Below are 17652 nucleotides of genomic sequence, written 5' to 3' on the forward strand. Positions count from 1 at the left end.
GTCCTGCAAAATATCATTCTTCCGACAGCCAAGCACCGGCACGTGGACCCGGGGAGGAGGCCCTCCGATGGCGGTTCAAATTTGCTGATACCACAGCTGACGTTTAAAAGCACAAACTATATCCATCTCCGTTCAAAACTTTTATTAGAACTGTTCAAGTATGGTAGCGTGGAGGAGGAAAAGGAGGCAGCATTGATATGGGCAAGTGAACATGGGGATGAAAAGGAGGATGGGGTGCCGGAGTGGTGCCGGAGTGGGCGGGCAATCTGGTTTCACAGTGGTAGTTGGAGTGGCTGGATATTGGGGATAGGGAGGGGTCATAGGGTAAAGATGATAGTAAGGCATAGATGGTGGAAGCTGCGATGAGGGATTTTTAGCCTTTGGTTTAGTTGTCGCCGCAGTAGGTTTTGGCTTTATAGCTCGATATTTGGGAGGGTAACGAGGATTAAAGGCAGGATACATCGGCATATATTGTGGAAATGGCATCTGAGGGTTTTGAGTCATCTCAGGGTTTGGAGGCATCTCAGGGTTTTGAGGCTTCTCAGGGTTTTGAGGGAATTGAGGCATATCAGGGTTTTGAGGGAATTGAGGCATCTCAGGGTTTTGAGGGAATTGAAGCATCTGAGAGAATTGAGGATTTTGCGGCATCTGAGGGTATTGAGGGTATTGAGGCCTCTGAGGCCTCTGATGGTATTGAGGCCTCTCAGGGTTTGGGCCTCTCAGGGTTTTGTGGCCTCTCAGGGTTTTGAGGCCTCTCAGGGAATTGAGACATCTCAGGGAATTGAGGCATCTCAGGGTATTGAGGCATCTGAGGGAATTGAGGCATCTCAGGGAATTGAGGCATCTCAGGGTATTGAGGCATCTGATGGAACTGAGGCCTCTGAGGGTATTAAGGCCTTTGAGGGAATTGAGGGTATTGAGGGAATTGAGGCCTCTCAGGGAATTCAGTCAGACAACTCACGTGTTCCTTTAACATGTTTATTAGAAGCAGCATATAGTTGAATTTGGCGACTAGGCTCGGGCATCATCACTCCATAGATATACATAGCACGATGAGTGATGATTAAATAACTAACCCCCGAGCCTACAGGTGGAAGCTGGGGTGGTGGTGGGGCAGGCAAGCAGCAGCGACGTAGAGGTAGCTGCAGCAATAGCAGCAGCAAGCAATGCATGGAGAGAGATCTGGCAGGTTAAATAGAGCGGCATATTAAGGAGACTCTGTTTGGTTGGTTGTAGAGTGGCAAGGGGGCGTTATGTATGAATGCAGCATAAGTGCTCGAGTTGACTGCCTGAACTAGCTCGCAGGCTTCGCCCCATTTCAGTCAGACAACTCACGTGTTCCTTTAACATGTTTCTTAGAAGCAGCATATAGTTGAATTTGGCGACTAGGCTCGGGCATCATCACTCCATAGATATACATAGCACGATGAGTGATGATTAAATAACTAACCCCCAAAACTGCGTGGAGATTAGATACTATCCCCCAAAACTGCGTAGCCCGAGCCTGACGCTGGTGATGTGAGACTGATAAGTAGAGGGCCTGGCAAGCTGCCATGTGGCCATTCCCCCTAAGCACAGCGGCTTTAAGGGGAATATACTACTAAGTGAGACTGCTATGTGTAGGCCTGAGGAATAGCCCAGAGCCGATTCTTCCCTGAGAACAGCGGCTTGAGAGGAATATACTACCTATATATGCTACCTAATGAAACTGCTATGTGAAGGCCCGGGAACAGCCCGAAAAGCCATCCCCCTTAAGCACCACGGCTTTGAGGGGAATATACTACCTAGTGACTGCTATGTTAAGGCCCGGGCACAGCCCGAAAAGCCATCCCCATTAAGCACTGCGGCTTTAAGGGGAATATACTAGTGACTGCTATGTGAAGGCCCGGGAACAGCCCGAAAAGCCATCCCCCTTAAGCACCGTGGCTTTAAGGGGAATATACTACTGTAACATCCCGTCATGTCTGCTAAATTGTTCATGTCATGTTAATCAGGTTCATGTTATTGTTTCACGTTTAGTTCATAGCCCAGGTTAGATTTATGTTTAGTCAAGTCTTTTTGTTCACCTGTCTAGTCCTGTCATTGCACTTCCTGTTTTATTTTGTACTTACCTCTGGTCTCATTTCAGGTCCCTTTACTTCCTCCCTTGTTGTGTTTTCCCGCCATCGTCAGTGTCTGCCCCGCCCCTGATTGTTTCCACCTGTTCCCCCTTACCTCATGTATAAATAGTCCTGTCTCCCTTTGTCCTGTGCCAGTTCGTCTTGTGCCTTGTGCCATTTAGAGAGCCAGCTTGTCTCGCCCAGAGATTATTGTATTTTGTGACCATAGTCAAGTTTATTTAGTTTGTAATTTGCTTTGCTATGTTTTGCCTCTTAGGAGTGATGTTTTGTTTGAACTTTATACTTTTACAAAGTAAAGACTATTTTTGAACAAACTTTCTTTTGAGTCGTGCGTTTGAGTCCAAGTGTCTGTAAGGTCCTTAACAACTACCTAATGAAACTGCTATGTGAAGGCCCGGGAACAGCCCGAAAAGCCATCCCCCTTAAGCACCGCGGCTTTGAGGGGAATATACTACCTAGCGAGACTGCTATGTGAAGGCCCGGGAACAGCCCGAAAAGCCATCCCCCTTAAGCACCGCGGCTTTGAGGGGAATATACTACCTAGCGAGACTGCTATGTGTAGGCCTGGAAGTGACCAGTGCCGACCCCCTCCCAGCACCGTGGCTTTGAGGGGAATATACTACCTATCAAGACTGCTGTGTCTAGGTCTTCGAGGCAGCGACAATGAGCTTTCCCCCCCCCCCCCAAGCATGCAGCTATGAGGGGAATATACTATAATGAAATAAATATAATCTAACCCAGTCATGTCTCAGTGAAGGCCAAAACACAGCAGTCCCTGAAATTCTTCTGAAACCGAACACTACCCTGAATCTCGTCAACCTTGTTCCTCAGCGATTGAACGTTCCCTAGGATCATTTAGGGCAGAGGAATCCGAGGGAGCCGCTGCCTTCTCATGCGTAATCTTACGCCGCCGCGTTTACCCCGCTTCCTCCTCTGGTGCCCCGTTGCACCACAGGTTTCATGCGCCCCAACTCATTTGCATTTGATACTATCGACCATGATATCTCATTGCAAAGAATAGAGCACTTAGTTGGCATACAGGGAACTACTTTAGGCTGGTTTAGGTCCTATCTATCTGAACGCTCTCAGTTTGTCCGTGTCAACGATGAATCTTGCACGCAAACCAACGTTAGCCATGGAGTGCCACAGGGCTCAGTGCTCGGACCTATTTTGTTCACATTATATATGCTTCTGTTAGGATATATTGCCAAATTAAATGAGATTCTTCAAGTTTAGTGGAACGCCATATCCTTTCAAGTTGTCTAGACTTTTGCTTTATTTTTGCGGGTTTCGGCATTATGCCATGGAGCTAATCTATGTTGTTTATTTTCTTCTTTTTCAAAGGAGCAACAGAGTCTAATTTTATTCGCAGCGCATCTATAGCACTATCAACAACATGATCAATTTGGGGTGGTGTACATTTTGTATAAGTTTCCTCCCCTGCATGCAGACATGCTATCGAGTTAAGTATTGGTGGAATCTCTTCCTTAAATGTGGCTATAGCACTAACAGGTTTCTGCTGCAAGAGCTTTTGACTAATGCTTTGTAGTCTCGTAATAGTACTTCAAAAGTTACTAAGAAATGGTCGGATAAAGCAGGATTATGCGGTTCGACTAATAGTTGCTCAATTTCAATACCATAAGTCAGAACAATGTCGAGAGTGTGATTATAGCAGTGGGTTGGTTTATTTACACTCTGACAGAAACCAACAGAATCTAATATAGAGTAAAATGCAACAGTAAGGCTATTTTTATCATCGTCAACATGAATATTAAAGTCACCTACGATAATTACTTTGTCTGTTTTAAGAACCAAAGTTGATAAAAACTCTGATAAGAATTCTGAATAAGGACCTGGTGCACGATACACTGTAACAAATAAGATTGGCTGCAAAGTTTTCCAGGTCGGATGCGTAAGACTAAAAATGAGGCTTTCAAAGGAGGTATCATTTAATTTTGGTTTAGTATTGATAAGTAAACTTGAGTCAAAGATTGCTGCAACTCCACCTCCTCGGCCCGTGCCTCGAGCAATATGAGTGTTGATATGGCTCGGTGGAGTGGCCTCATTTATGCTGACATATTCTTCATGTCTCAACCAAGTTTCAGTGAGACAGCATATATCAATATTACAATCTGATATTAAATCATTTACCAATATTGCTTTAGATGCTAGAGATCTTATGTTTAAGAGACCACATTTAATCTTCCTGTTTTGTTGCACTGTAGTAGTTGTTACATTTACTTTTATTAGGTTATTATGTATGACACCTCTATTAGGTTTTACCTTAAATTGTCCTTGGGCAGAAACACACACCGCTAATATTGGGTATTTTATTGGGTTCGGGATTCCTATGGATGACTGCCTAGGAGAGAGCGCAGAGAAGCGTGTAAGACTGCAACTCTGCCTCCTGGTCTCAACTCCAGTTTGTCATGGATTAAGTCCACAAAGCCCTGAAATGTTTGCCGAAATGAGATCTGCACCTTCCAAAGTAGGATGAATGCCGTCTCTCTTAATCAGACCAGGTGTTCCCCAGAAGGCTGTCCAATTATTTACGAAGCCCACATTGTTTGCTGGGCACCACCAAGACAACCAGCGCTGAAATGATGACATGCGGCTATACATGTCATCATTGATCAGATTGGGGAGGGGACCAGAGAAGATTACGGTGTCCGACATTGTTTTAGCATAACTACACACCGACTCCACATTAAGTTTGGTGCATTCTGATTGGCGTAAACGAACATCATTACCACCGACGTGAATAACAATCCTACCGTATTTATGTTTATTTTTAGCCAGCAGTTTAAGATGCGCCTCAACGTCGCCCGCTCTGGCCCCCGGAATGCATGTGACTGTGGAGGCTTCGGTCTCTAAAATCACGTGTCTCATAATAGAGCTACCAATAACCAGAGTTGGCTTCTCAGCGGGTGTCTCGCTGAGTGGGGAATATCTGTTAGATACGTGAACGGGTTGGTGGGGACCTGCGGGTTTCGTGTTATGCCCCTTCAGAACAGTCATCCAGTCTCCCTGCTGCTCGGGAGTTGCCGGGGGACAGCTAAGAGGAGCTACCTTTTTCCGGTCCGCACATGCTAACATGGGCTTTACTTTAGCTGAGTTACTTTCTAAGATGCGGAGCCGGGCTTCTATGGCTATGATTCCCGCCTCCAACCTAATAACTATCCTACATTTAACACATGTATCCTTACCAGTAAAGGAGGCCGGGAAGTAACCAAACATGAGACAGGAAGAGCAGGAAATAGCACCAGAGGGTGGGGAAAGAGTCATGGCTAGCTATCAAGCTAAAGTAGCTACCGTTAGCAAACCCGAAAAGAGTGTAGGCAACTGTGGAGTTACAGTTACAGTCGCTAAGAGAAGGAGAGTTGTGAGTGCTTAAGCTGTAGTAACGTGTGATTACAACGTCAGGCAGTTGCCGTGATCAAGAGTTTTAAAACGATCGATTAAGTTAAGTTAATAAGCTATCAGCAACAGAACAGGCACACGGGATACCCGGAGATGACAACAACAACCGGAAATATATATATATAGGCTTAGTTTGTCGGGGGACATCTTACTTCTTCCTTCTCTCTGTCTGTACCTGTGTACTCTCATGTTCCGATTAACCCAGCTTCCCAAATTGTCTTTCTTTTTGGTGTCTATATACGCTGGTATCCGGAGTCATGGATGATCTTGCAGTCCTGTGTCCTGCATCGCGAGCCCTGGATCTTGAGTCGTGGCTGTGGTCCTGGATCATAGGTCCTGGATGGATATCCTCGTGGATTAATGTTCCTATTACAGATGTAGCGCTTCGTTTCAGACACCTACCCGTGCGGGTCCGTGATCGACACGGGGTGGGCCCCTGCTGAAAAGGAAAACCCCCCGCAGGACTTGAAACGCCCCCTTGATAAATACATTTAATTATAATGAAACCAGCTGCAATGGATCATGGATCCACCAGGGGGAGCCGTGAAAAGCTGCCACACTGGAACTCATGTGAAATAAACAGCTGATCTACCGGTATCTGATATAGCGGATATTTGTTAAGATCCATATGTCACGGATAGGATCATATTCTATGCTAAATAAGAGACATGTAATCATTTACTAAACATCACCATGTTTTTATTTAACAAAATAATGTTTAATTCACGTTGGCGTAAGTACAAAACCATCGCTATGTTTTTAGATCAGGAAATGCATCCAGACTCAAACAAACTATTTTCAATCATCATCCTCACAATCATTTAATGTAGGCCTTCTATCATATGTTCGCGAGTTGAAATGAATGCACTAAATTTAATCCACGTGAGTTTACAACAACAAAAATAATCGCTTTGTTTTTATATCACATCCGACCGGAGGAAAATGCAGCGGCTCTCACTACCGATCATCCTAATCCCACGGGCAAACAATAATATGTACAGTGTTAATAGTTTACTGTATTATTAGTGTCTAATATTACTGGGGATTTCGGAATGGTAGGCTACTGGATTTTGATTTATTGTATCGGCTTCATATCGCAATATATTCCCGACGTCTGAAATGCAAAAATGTCCAACATTCCCACATTCACCCTACATTTAATCATTCAAACAAAATCATATTTCGTTTCTTTTTAACGAAATAAATGTGGTTTAATCCACATAATTTACTGTGTTAATTGTGTACTGTAGTATTGTGCACATTACTTTTCACTGCTTGTTGCACCTGGTTAGAAGCTAAACTGCGTTTGGTTGTCTCAGTAGGCCTACCTGCAATATGTGCAATAACAATAAAGTTGAATCTAATCTTGAGCAGGAACAAATCTATTTATACTTAGTACATATCTGACATAAACGATTAAACACATTTGTGCATTCTTTAAACCGAGTCAAGCCGAGTCCGGAGGCGGCGGCACATTAAAGTGTGCACCTGATTGTTTAACTTGAAGGTGCCTGATGACATTTAATCATTCAAACAAAATCATATTTCGTTTATTTTTAACGAAATAAATGTGGTTTAATCCGCATAATTTAGGCCTACTGTGTTGATTGTTTACTGTAGTATTGTTTAACTTGAAGGTGCCTGATGCAGAGTCCTGCACGGGTCTGATTTTCAAGACCCGCCCCGCGACGTGCAATACCGAACCCGCCCCGCTACCCGCACATATTGCCAATTAGTTCCGCAACCCGACCCGACCCGTCGGCACAAGATCCGCAACCCGACCCGAACCCGCATAGCCTAGCCTATATATGAGTAGTGAAAACGTGCAATTATTAACACATGCAGTTGCATATTTGTCTCAAAAAGCGTGGGATGTTGGTTATTTTCTCCATCTAGGATGAAACCAAAAGCCTCCCAGACGTTGGATTTCGCTCTTGAGGAAGTGTTATTGAAAATGCTGTATTCTCCACTTTCACCTCAGCCATTTCGAATGTGGCGCGTACAGCAGCAGATTGATGCGCTGCAGAGGTTATGATTATGCACAGTCCCGCGGGGGAGAAGTCTGAGGATTTAAACATTAAACTAAATTATTATTATTTTAATATATTTATTATGCAATACCCGCGACCCGACCCGCATCATCTTTGTTTTACCCAGAACCGAACCCGGAAAAAAGCGTTTGAAAAAATACCACCCGCGAATCACCTTTTTTGCGGGTCACCCGATGCAGGACTCTGGCCTGATGTGAACATTTCCAGAAGAACTCTAGCTTGAATGGCCTTTGTATGTATACAGTAGGCCTACAGTATAGCCCAACCATGTACACCTTCCTTTTTTCCCATCCAAAGTTTGAATTGGATAAAGGTAATGGTTATCGATGGTGCTTTTATAGCCTATTGTATAATAACTGTGTGATTTATATTGCTTTTCAAATGCATATGGCCACCCATTTACACGGCTCTTCCCGTCAAGAATATGAATAGAACTTAGTTAGATTACTTTACATTTCTGCAAATTAATTTGTAATCACACACGTCTCTCCACGTCTCCCCGTCCCGAAAATGATAAATAAAATAAAAAAAAGGAAACCATTTTCAAGTTCAGTTTTCAACGTTTTATTTAAAATAACTGACATAACAGACACCGTATATTGTAGGCCTATCTGCTGCGGAAACCAGGACGCTATTTCGGGAACTGTTTTTCGGGGGCTCCTCAGTCTCTCATTTACCCGGCTCCTGATCTTATGCCACTGGTCAATGTTCAGATTTGGGAACCAATTGGAAACATAGGACTCAATCTTTTTCAACCTCTTGACGGGAAAAAAGGAAGGTGTAAATGGTTGAATGATGAATAAACAGAGGAGGATACCAGCGAGTCGAGAGAGAGAATGATATCTGCATTTTCTCTTTTGGTTTGATTAGGACACATCCTGGGGATTGTGTTTACAAACATTGACCAGACCGCTCACAAGCCCCCACCCCCCATGTTGCCTATGCTGTCCTGTGTTTAAAACGAATTGGCCATCGGAATGTGTGGAGGAAGGGTCACATTCCACAGCCCCCCCCCCCCCCCCCCCACACACTCTGTAGGTTTTCTTTGCATATTTCTATGCCGTAATTCATACTGGTCCTCTCACGCACATACATTCTCCTTACAGTATACATATAGGCTATATGAGTCCGTGTATCTACGGACCATTTGTTTTTCTTTATTAAAAAAGTAAACGGAAGAGCGTCTGAGAGGCGTGTTTGCCCTTTTGCTTTTTACCTTACTAAATGGTCTAATGGTCAGTGGAGCGAGGGGGGGGGGGGCCCGCGAAACTTGCGGAAGTGATTTCAAAACAAAAAGCACTCGTTTGCTTGGAACAAAGAAAACGGCCAAGACACACATTGAGTCTAGAAAATGAATGGGCTGTAAATATAATAAGCCTGTGTCTAAAATTTACAACAGGCTTATTATATTTACAGCCCTTAAGATACACTTTTGTGTTTAACAGCTGACCACCATGACATACTTTGTTTTAGTAGATTTCGCATGAGAGCAAAATGTATAAATATGAGCATTACATTATATGAATATGAGAACAAAATGCATGAATGTGTGAGTGACAATATATGAATGTGTGCATTGAGATATGATAATATGAAAAGTGAAAAACAATGAACAAGACTTAACGTATTCATCATAATTAATTATATTTATTTCGTATGGATGTAGGATTTTTGACTTTGTTTAGAGCAGTGATCTTCTACTATATGAACATTTTGGACCCAAAATCACAAAAAAAAACGTAAAAACAGATTTTGAAAATGATATTATTTTTCATATAGGTAACACAAACATACACAACGAAACCATTTAAAAGCTGGAAATATATACATGGGATGTCACTATGATAATGTGAAAGTTTGATTGAGGTAGCATGGGATTTCATTCTGATAAGGCAAAAGTGTTATTATAAATATAATACAAATATATATATATACACATTATGTACAAAAATCAGTTTGTTCTGTCTTTATCTGTGCCACGCTTCAAAGCGGTTTCTGTCAACTACGACACAGAGGGCAACATCACAGATTCCTCCTCCTCCAGGTCAAAAAACAAGCTTAAAGCTTGACTCACGTTCAGAGTTCTCTTCATCATAGTTGAATCTTCAAAACTCTAAATCTATCTAACTATATCTAAATTCTCAATGTTTGTCTGTCACTTTACTTCAATCGCAGTCTCCTGCCGTCTCTCTTCGTCTCTCTTCGTCTCTCTTCGTCTCCCGCCGCCTGTCTTCGTATATCTTCGTCTCTCTCCATTTCCCGCCGTCTCTCTTCGGTTCCCACCGTCCCTCTTCATCTATTTTCGTCTCATTTCGTATCACTCTGTTTACCTGATTACCTCACCCCCTCCCTGGTAAATACATCCTGTTGAGCAGAATCTACAGTTTCCAGTATTTTCCGTTTCGTAAAATGATAAAAATACGGCGATATTATGTGATAATATGTGCTTCCATTATTCATACTTCTGAAATATATCTGTATTAACTTTATATCATCGTATGTCCGTGTTTATTGGGTATTTTTGCATGAAACAAAGACTGGCATATAGTTTCAAGCCAGTACTTTCGACAGAAATACACATATACATCTTGTTGAGCAGGATCTACAATTTCCAGTATTTTCCGTTTCGTAAAATGATCGAATACGGCGAAGATATTCAAATATGTGCTTCCATTTTTCATACTTTTGAAATGTATTAACTTTATATCATCGTATCTCCGTGTTTACTGGGTCTTTTTGCATGAAACAAAGACTGGGATATAGTTTCAAGCCAGTACTTTAGACAGAAACACACGGCAATTTTGTCCGGACTGTTTTTTTTATGCGGCACCGGCTTGAACAGGTCATGTGATCTGATCACGCCGGCGTGACGGTCGACTCCAAAGGGTTAATATTAAATACATATAAGTATTTTTACAACTTGTATTTAGAAATACTCTGTTGTAATTATTGATGCATACATGTGTTCATCCATTCAATGTGGCATCTGCTATAATGGGGTTAATGTATGATATTACTTAATAATACATACATTATAATATATGATATGATAATTACATTTTAGTTTTATTCATTTCTTATTTCATAGTTTCTCATTATTATTATTTTTATCGCTCATCTTATTTTTGATTTTATTAATCTGTGTGAATATGTGCTGTCCTGTTTTTCACTCTGACCCTGTTGCTGTTTGAACTACTGAATTTCCTGATGTGATTAATAAAGGTCCATCTTATCTTATCTTAATGTATAAGTTGATTAACTTCAATCTACTGTACAATATTACAAGAAATATACTGCATAAAGCAAACTATATACTTTATTTGATCTAAAATATTGATGTTTCTACAACACCCATTGTGTATTTTGTGAATGAAGCGCCATCTCATGGTTAAATCCTGTAATTGAACAAATGTGGAAATTGGGCAACGTCCTCTCGCAATTTGGCAACACCCCCAGCCACTGGCATCCGCTGGGGTTTTGACTGGGACACACCCATTTGAGTCTGATCTGGAGTGCTACATCTGTATACACACATGCATTTCCAAACATTTGGATTACCAAATGCTAGCAAAGGTATTATCTTTTCAATTTACACACGGCATCTATTGCACGTCTGTCCGTCCTGGGAGAGGGATCCCTCCTATGTTGCTCTCCCTGAGGTTAAGTTAAGTCCTTTCAGAGTTCAAATAAAAATATCCCCCGATTCTTGGTTCTTCATAATTTTGTATATCATATGGTTTGATTTCGATAACAAACCAATGAATGCAAGCGAAGAGTCTGAATATTTTGAATAGTTAATCTACATTGACCCACAATAATTATTACATTACATTACATTGCATTGAGCTGACGCTTTTATCCAAAGCGACTTACAATAAGTACATTCGACCAGGAAGACACAACCTTGAAGAAAACAGAATCATATAAGAACATCAGGTTTCATAGAGCCAAACATTTCAAGTGCCACTCAACTGGCTATAGATAAGCCAGTCCTTTATTAGTATATAAGTGCTCTGTTAGCAGTTCTTTGTTAGTCATTCTATCGCTCGAAGTGGAGTCGAAAGAGATGAGTTTTCAGTCTGCGCCGGAAGGTGTGTAAGCTTTCTGCTGTCCTGATTTCAATGGGGAGCTCATTCCACCATTTTGGAGCCAGGATAGCAAACCCACGTGTTTTTGCTGATGGGAACTTGGGTCCCCCCTCGCAGCGAGGGTGCAGCGAGTCGTTTGTGTGTATAACAATGATTTCCCTTATTTAGAAGACAAAATATTTATCTCCACATCAAGGAAAGTCAATCAGACGGTAACGGGATGGTGAACATGTATCAGTGTCCCAGCCTGACTTGGACCAGAGATGTCGTTTAATGGTTAGATCCATAATTTGAAAGAAACAATACACAGGTGTTAAAGACACCCTGTAGGATAAAAGGTTTTGCTTCCATCATTGACATTTCACATGAATAGTTAAGGATCTCACCTTAAGTCATTTTTAGTTGTATGAAGGCTACTTTTATAAATATAACATCTACATGTGTAGTTTGAACACTTATGACCTAGTGTTTGACCAAACATTTAGCAATGCTTGTTTACAAAACCAAAAAGAGACAAATGCTGAAGGTTCAATGTTTTGCAGAACTGCCCAAAGTTGTAAATGCTCCATTTCAGAGTTGGTGTATGTAATGAGTGAAGCCAGCGTATGTATTTTAGGAAAGGACATGATGGAACTTAACCTTTGACTGAAATACGTTTTCAAAAAAAAAAAAAAAAAATTGTAAAGCTTGTTCACACAAGGAAAGCTAGTGTGAACACAAAATGTTCCAATTCAAAACCTACTAAGAAATGTTTGAGCAATGATTCCACCATGTGGACACAAAGCCACACTATGACAACACTTCAAATGCCAAACATTACATTTATAAATGTAGGAATTTGTCAGCACAGTTTTTCCGTTTAAATTCAATGTCATTTTCGCAATATGGGCTGTTCACTCATTCACAAACCAAATGAGACTTCTTGAAGAGTCTGAAATAAAAAGCCTCTTGGGTAGTTGAACGATAACAAAAGCACAAACTGGAAAGCGTCTCTGTTCAAAACTTTTATTAGAACTGTTTAAGTATGGTAGCGTGGAGGAAGAAAAGGAGGCAGCATTGGTATGGGCAAGTGAACATGGGGATGAAAAGGAGGATGGGGTGCCGGAGTGGGCGGGGGATCTGGTTTCACAGTGTTAGCTGGAGTGGTTGGATATTGGGGATAGGGAGGAGTCATAGGGTAAAGATGATAGTAAGGCATAGATGGTGGAAGCTGCGATGAGGGATTTTTAGCTTTTGGTTTAGTTGGTGTTGTCGCCGCAGTAGGTTTTGGCTTTGTTGCTAGATATTTGGGAGGATAAAGAGGATTAAAGGGAGGATACATCGGCATATATTGTGAAAACGGCATCTGAGCGTATTGAAGCATCTGAGGGTTTCGAGGCATCTGAGGCAGTGCAGGAATTTGAGTCGCCTTTGCAGTTGTAGGCTGTTTGGTCGTTGCTGTTGTTGTCTCCGGCATCTTAGGGTATTGACGCATCAGATGGTATTGAGGCATCAGAGCGTAGTGAGGCATCTGAGGCAGTGCAGGAATTTGAGTCGCCTTTGCAGTTGTAGGCAGTGTGGTTGTTGCCTCGGGCATACGAGGGTATTGAGGCATCTGAGGGTGTTGGGGCTTCTGAGGCATCTGAGGGAATTGAGGGTGTTGGGGCATCTGAGGGTGTTGGGGCATCTGAGGGCGTTGGGGCATCTGAGGGCGTTGGGGCATCTGAGGGCGTTGGGGCATCTGAGGGCGTTGGGGCATCTGAGGGCATTGAGGCTTCTGAAGCATCTCAGGGTATTGAGGTTGTTGAGGCATCTCAGGTTTTTGAGGCATCTGAGGGAATTGAGGCATCTGAGACATCTCAGGGTGTTGGGGCATCTGAGGGTTTTGAGTCATCTGAGGCATCACAGGGTTTTGAGGGTGTTGGGGCATCTTAGAGTATTGAGGCATCACAGGGTTTTGAGGGTGTTGGGGCATCTCAGGGTTTTGAGGGTGTGGGGGCATCTGAGGGTGTGGGGGCATCTCAGGGTGTGGGGGCATCTCAGGGTGTGGGGGCATCTCAGGGTGTGGGGGGCATCTCAGGGTGTGGGGGCATCTCAGGGTGTGGGGCATCTCAGGGTTGTGGGGGCATCTCAGGGTGTGGGGGGCATCTCAGGGTGTGGGGGCATCTCAGGGTGTGGGGGCATCTCAGGGTGTGGGGGCATCTCAGGGTGTGGGGGCATCTCAGGTGTGGGGGCATCTCAGGGTGTGGGGGCATCTCAGGGTGTGGGGGCATCTCAGGGTGTGGGGGCATCTCAGGGTGTGGGGGCATCTCAGGGTGTGGGGGCATCTCAGGGTGTGGGGGCATCTCAGGGTGTGGGGGCATCTCAGGGTGGTGGGGGCATCTCAGGGTGTGGGGGCATCTCAGGGTGTGGGGGCATCTCAGGGTGTGGGGGCATCTCAGGGTGTGGGGCATCTCAGGGTGTTGGGGCATCTCAGGGTGTTGGGGCATCTCAGGGTGTTGGGGCATCTCAGGTGTTGGGGCATCTCAGGGTGTGGGGCATCTCAGGGTGTTGGGGCATCTCAGGGTGTTGGGGCATCTCAGGGTGTTGGGGCATCTCAGGGTGTTGGGGCATCTCAGGGTGTTGGGGCATCTCAGGGTGTTGGGGCATCTCAGGGTGTTGGGGCATCTCAGGGTGTTGGGCATCTCAGGGTGTTGGGGCATCTCAGGGTGTTGGGGCATCTCAGGGTGTTGGGGCATCTCAGGGTGTTGGGGCATCTCAGGGTGTTGGGGCATCTCAGGGTGTTGGGGCATCTCAGGGTGTTGGGGCATCTCAGGGTGTTGGGGCATCTCAGGGTGTTGGGGCATCTCAGGGTGTTGGGGCATCTCAGGGTGTTGGGGCATCTCAGGGTGTTGGGGCATCTCAGGGTGTTGGGGCATCTCAGGGTGTGGGGGCATCGCAGGGTGTTGGGGCATCTCAGGGTGTTGGGGCATCTCAGGGTGTTGGGGCATCTCAGGGTGTTGGGGCATCTCAGGGTGTTGGGGCATCTCAGGGTGTTGGGGCATCTCAGGGTGTTGGGGCATCTCAGGGTGTTGGGGCATCTCAGGGTGTTGGGGCATCTCAGGGTGTTGGGGCATCTCAGGGTGTTGGGGCATCTCAGGGTGTTGGGGCATCTCAGGGTATTGAGGGTGTTGGGGCATTTCAGGCCTCTGGGGCATCTGAGAGTATTGAGGGTTTTGGGGCACCTGAGAGGTTTGAGGCTTCCGAGGCATCTCAGGGTTTTGAGGGTGTAGGGACTTCTGAGGGTGTGGGGGCATCTCAGGCATCTGAGGATTTTGGGGCATCTGAGAGTATTGAGGGTGTTGGGGTGTTGAGGGCAGTTGAGGGTGTTGAGGGTGTTGGGGGTGTTGGGGGTGTTGGGGGTGTTGGGGGTGTTGGGGGTGTTGGGGCATCTGAGAGATCTGAGGGTTCTGAGGGTGTTGGGGCATCTGAGAGTATTGAGGGTTTTGAGGCATCTGAGGCATCTCAGGGTTTTGAGGCATCTGAGGCATCTCAGGGTTTTGAGGCATCTGAGGCATCTCAGGGTTTTGAGGGTTTTGGGGCATCTGAGGGTGTTGGGGCATCTGAGGGTGTTGGGGCATCTGAGGGTGTTGGGGCATCTGAGGGTGTTGGGGCATCTGAGGGTGTTGGGGCATCTGAGGGTGTTGGGGCATCTGAGGGTGTTGGGGCATCTGAGGGTGTTGGGGCATCTGAGGGTGTTGGGGCATCTGAGGGTGTTGGGGCATCTGAGGGTGTTGGGGCATCTGAGGGTGTTGGGGCATCTGAGGGTGTTCGGGCATCTGAGGGTATCTCAGGGTATTGAGGGTGTTGGGGCATTTCAGGCCTCTGGGGCATCTGAGAGTATTGAGGGTTTTGGGGCACCTGAGGGTTTTGGGGCACCTGAGAGGTTTGAGGCTTCCGAGGGTGTTGAGGCATCTGAGGCATCTCAGGGTTTTGAGGGTGTAGGGACTTCTGAGGGTGTGGGGGCATCTGAGAGTGTTGAGGGTGTTGAGGCATCTGAGGGTGTTGGGGCATCTGAGGGTGTTGGGGCATCTGAGGGTGTTGGGGCATCTGAGGGTGTTGGGGCATCTGAGGGTGTTGGGGCATCTGAGGGTGTTGGGGCATCTGAGGGTGTTGGGGCATCTGAGGGTGTTGGGGCTTCTGAGAGGTTTGGGGCTTCTGAGAGGTTTGGGGCTTCTGAGAGGTTTGGGGCTTCTGAGAGGTTTGGGGCTTCTGAGAGGTTTGGGGCTTCTGAGGGTATTGAGGCTTCTGATGGTATTGAGGCTTCTGAGCTACAGGGGAATTAGGGGAAGTTGTTTTGGAAGCAGTAGGTACGGCAGGAGGTGAGGCAGGAGGTGAGGCAGGAGGTGAGGCAGGAGGTGAGGCAGGTTTGGAACATCAGAGAGAGACTGGAATTCCTTGCCAACGCATCGGGAGTACATAACTTCCACCCTTTGGGAGAAAAACATACAATTAGAAACCGCAAGGAATCACACAGACCTGTCAATGTTACAATCCGACTGTACAAGGCAAGAGATTAATCTGATGCTATATCTTCTGAATAGATCATCATGATGCAACATATTTGAATGTCGGTCCCCATCCAAAAAACATAGTTAATCAGTACATTTGAAAGCAAGCAAAAAAGAACTCGCATTTGTAAATCTGAAAACACATTTTTGCTTGAGATCAATATGATGCAGATTAAACATTTAATTGTGTTGGCTCTCGTTAAACCATTCATGACTATAACAATTCACAGCACTAGCCATCGTTTTTTTAAACTCACTTCAAATCAGTTTCACATTACCTCTTGAACCATGTTGCAGCCATCATAGGGAACCAACATGACAAGTGCATGAGAGTTCCTCTGCATGCTGTAGCCACAGGTAGACGGGACCTGGGACAGAGGCATTGGAGGTGCATTTCCTGTGGGGTAAAAAGGTTCAGTGTTTATATCATTGGTAGAGATAAATCAAGTCTACATTTAGGATATTATGGCTATTGATTTACCTTGTTCTACTGCAAATTGTGATGCTCCTGATCCCACCGCTCTGAACTTCAACTGGCCCGAACCACACTGCAGTGAGGGCGACATGCTCATCCATGACGAGTCTTTGGGACTGGCGACTTGTGTTGGGCTCATCCAGCCTGAAGGCGAAGATAATATATATATATATATTTTTTTTTTTCAATAGTTTGTACTTTAAAGAGATGCAAAACAATTCAAGCAAAATACCAAACCCTTCAATACGTAATCAAAATATTTTTACCTGCAGCGTCTGCTTGATAATCACCTTCATCCTCCTCATAAGCGTTTGAGGATGACTTATTGGTCCCATCTGTGACTTGAGAATCAAGTCCTGACCCTTTTTCAAAAGCTCTCCCGAAAACAATTGTCCCCTCATGGAACCCATTTGTTGTATCGGCATCTTTTCTCCCATCTCGTCTTTCTGTTTTCTTCAGACGATAACAGTCTATAGTTTGCGCAAAATAACACGTCAGAACAACAGCTGCAGCCAGGTAAACACCAGCGCCTTTTCTCTTGCGTATCATCCTGTTGCACATGACTGCTGGTAATGTAAAGAGATTAAATAACTTTCTTTGCCGCAACTATTTGAGCATCAGCAGGTGCTGTGACAACCAGTACAGCTGTGATAGGTGCTCATAGGATTCCCATTCTGTAAAATCAAGCTCACTGCGGGTGGAGAGCACTTGGCAATGAAGCATGAGACAGGGCTTTAAATACTGACACATATTACCACCAGGCAGCCAATCAACAAGGCAGGTGCAGCCTCAGCTAATGCTTGCACCTGTGTTCAATTAGCTTGCGACAGGTGGGCCTCGTTAAGACTTGTCTAACATCTACAAAGTAAGCCCTGTATATTGATCATGTAGATCGGGAGTGCCCAATACGTCGATCGCAAAGGTAGTGTGGGTAGATTGCATGACATTGAAGCGCAAATGCGCCGCACC

General features: G+C 44.8%; 2 protein-coding genes across 2 annotated transcripts; both read right to left on the bottom strand.

The window, feature by feature from the left end:
* Nucleotides 1–703: 703 nt before the first annotated feature.
* On the bottom strand, nucleotides 704–13768 carry LOC117467973 (uncharacterized). The gene is made up of 2 exons (XM_034111920.2): nucleotides 13088–13768; nucleotides 704–880 (listed from the first exon to the last, which is right to left on the bottom strand). Exons 1-2 carry the CDS (start codon nucleotides 13766–13768, stop codon nucleotides 704–706), a joined length of 858 nt encoding a protein of 285 aa, XP_033967811.2.
* A 415-nt stretch (nucleotides 13769–14183) lies between these two features.
* LOC117467751 (uncharacterized) lies at nucleotides 14184–17387 on the bottom strand. Its single transcript, XM_034111599.2, has 5 exons — nucleotides 16950–17387; nucleotides 16690–16827; nucleotides 16487–16605; nucleotides 14598–16128; nucleotides 14184–14414 (listed from the first exon to the last, which is right to left on the bottom strand). The coding sequence occupies exons 4-5, from the start codon at nucleotides 15474–15476 to the stop codon at nucleotides 14184–14186; spliced, it is 1110 nt and encodes a 369-aa protein (XP_033967490.2). The 5' UTR covers nucleotides 15477–16128; nucleotides 16487–16605; nucleotides 16690–16827; nucleotides 16950–17387.
* Nucleotides 17388–17652: the final 265 nt, after the last annotated feature.

This window comes from Pseudochaenichthys georgianus, chromosome 22 (assembly GCF_902827115.2).
Source record: "Pseudochaenichthys georgianus chromosome 22, fPseGeo1.2, whole genome shotgun sequence".
Lineage (NCBI taxonomy): Eukaryota > Metazoa > Chordata > Actinopteri > Perciformes > Channichthyidae > Pseudochaenichthys > Pseudochaenichthys georgianus.